A 1,474-nucleotide genomic window follows, 5' to 3' on the forward strand; every position below is an offset into this window, starting at 1 on the left:
AAATGACCGCGTTCGTTGCGCGAGCGCTTGCCGAGGAGGTACATAAACTGCTCGTAGCGCACGATGGCCGCGGCCACCACCTCGGGATGCTTCCAGTACTCGGTGTGGGGTACCATCTTGTTGATATAGTCGAGTTGCCGGAACATGGCTTGGACAAGGTCGATCGAGTAGGCGCCGACCGCTTGTTGATCGATTGTATTGGCGAGCTTGCAAAGACTCGTGCGCAAGCTAGGCGCACCAAGCTCAACCGAGTGTTCGCAACTCAAGACCATGTCGAGCAAGGCAGCAAAGAACGTTGCGAAGTGACCGTCACGGGGCACCCCGGGGGGCGTGTGGAGCCTCGCGCCATATCGCGTCGCCGTGACACCGGGAAAGCGCGCCAGGACACCGGGGTATGCGGCCAGAAACGCCAATACCTTGTACGTCTCGTACAAAAGCGGGCCGTCGCACGCGGGGCACATGACGGGCTGCAGCAAAATGTGCATTTGAAACGAGATGGCTGGCGGCAGCGACGCGTTGCAGTGGGCGCAGGTGCTGACGACATCGGCGAGCGGCGTGAGCGACGGCTCATTCTTGCTAGCATACAAGTCGACGGGGTGCAGTCGATGCACAGTGTGTGCAAAGTTGGTGGCGCCGCCGGCCACGTAAAGCCGTTCTTGTTCCAAAAAATAGCTGTAGACGTCGACAATGTCGGTGAAGCTGCCTGTGACGGTGTAGACGTCAATGATGCCTTCAAGATGGCGCTGGACGAGATCGATGCTCACATTGCACTTGGGCACCGCCGGTCCCTTGGGACGGGATTCTTTGATGCGGCGCGCCACCGAGAGAAAGCGTGTCCAGTCGTCGACGCGCGATGGCCATGCAACGCCGCTCGAGGCTGCGTACAAGCATTCGAGGAGCTCGTCTCGCGCCGACGCTGTGGGCACATTGATGACGGCGCGTGTCTTGCCGTGTTCACAGAGCTCGAATGGGAAGCGCCGCGTGGTATCGAGCGCATCGAGGATACGCGTTGTGCAGGCAGTCGTATTGCACGCCCACTGGAGTTTGTCGCCGTCAAACACTTCAAGTGCTTTGGCCGTGAGCACGATTTGACGCGATGTCCAGGAGGCGAGTAGCCATTTGGTTTCCTTGACGTCCACGTCGACAACGTACGATGCGTCATGCTGCGTGTTGTCGGGCGATTCAGCGAAAGATGAACGGACAAGGGTGGCCAAGGGCACGGGCACTGCGATCGCGCTCTCCATCGAAGGTACGTCACCAGAAATTGCAAAGTGAGCAAAACGACTGTCGCTCAAAAACAGATGGTTTTTGAAAGTTGAACTACAACCGGCACACGCTCAGACCCAATCAAGCAAGAGAAGCGAAGCGCAGTTTTTCGGCCTTGACTACGATTGTTTTGGCTGACACAAAACGCCCTCGAGTGACTCAAATGCCAAGAAACAAATCATTCACCAAGGGACAGATACCATCGAAG

The 1,474-nt window shown here is 57.5% G+C and overlaps 1 protein-coding gene across 1 annotated transcript in view; it reads right to left on the reverse strand.

Moving 5' to 3' along the window:
- Positions 1-1,249, reverse strand: part of SDRG_03945 (hypothetical protein) — a 5,108-nt gene extending 3,859 nt beyond the window's left edge. The window contains exon 1 of the mRNA XM_008609594.1: positions 8-1,249. Within this exon, the coding sequence (XP_008607816.1) occupies positions 8-1,244 (1,237 nt within the window). The 5' untranslated portion in view covers positions 1,245-1,249. The remainder of the gene's footprint in view (positions 1-7) is intronic.
- Positions 1,250-1,474: the final 225 nt, after the last annotated feature.

This window comes from Saprolegnia diclina, assembly GCF_000281045.1.
Source record: "Saprolegnia diclina VS20 unplaced genomic scaffold supercont1.9, whole genome shotgun sequence".
Lineage (NCBI taxonomy): Eukaryota > Oomycota > Saprolegniomycetes > Saprolegniales > Saprolegniaceae > Saprolegnia > Saprolegnia diclina.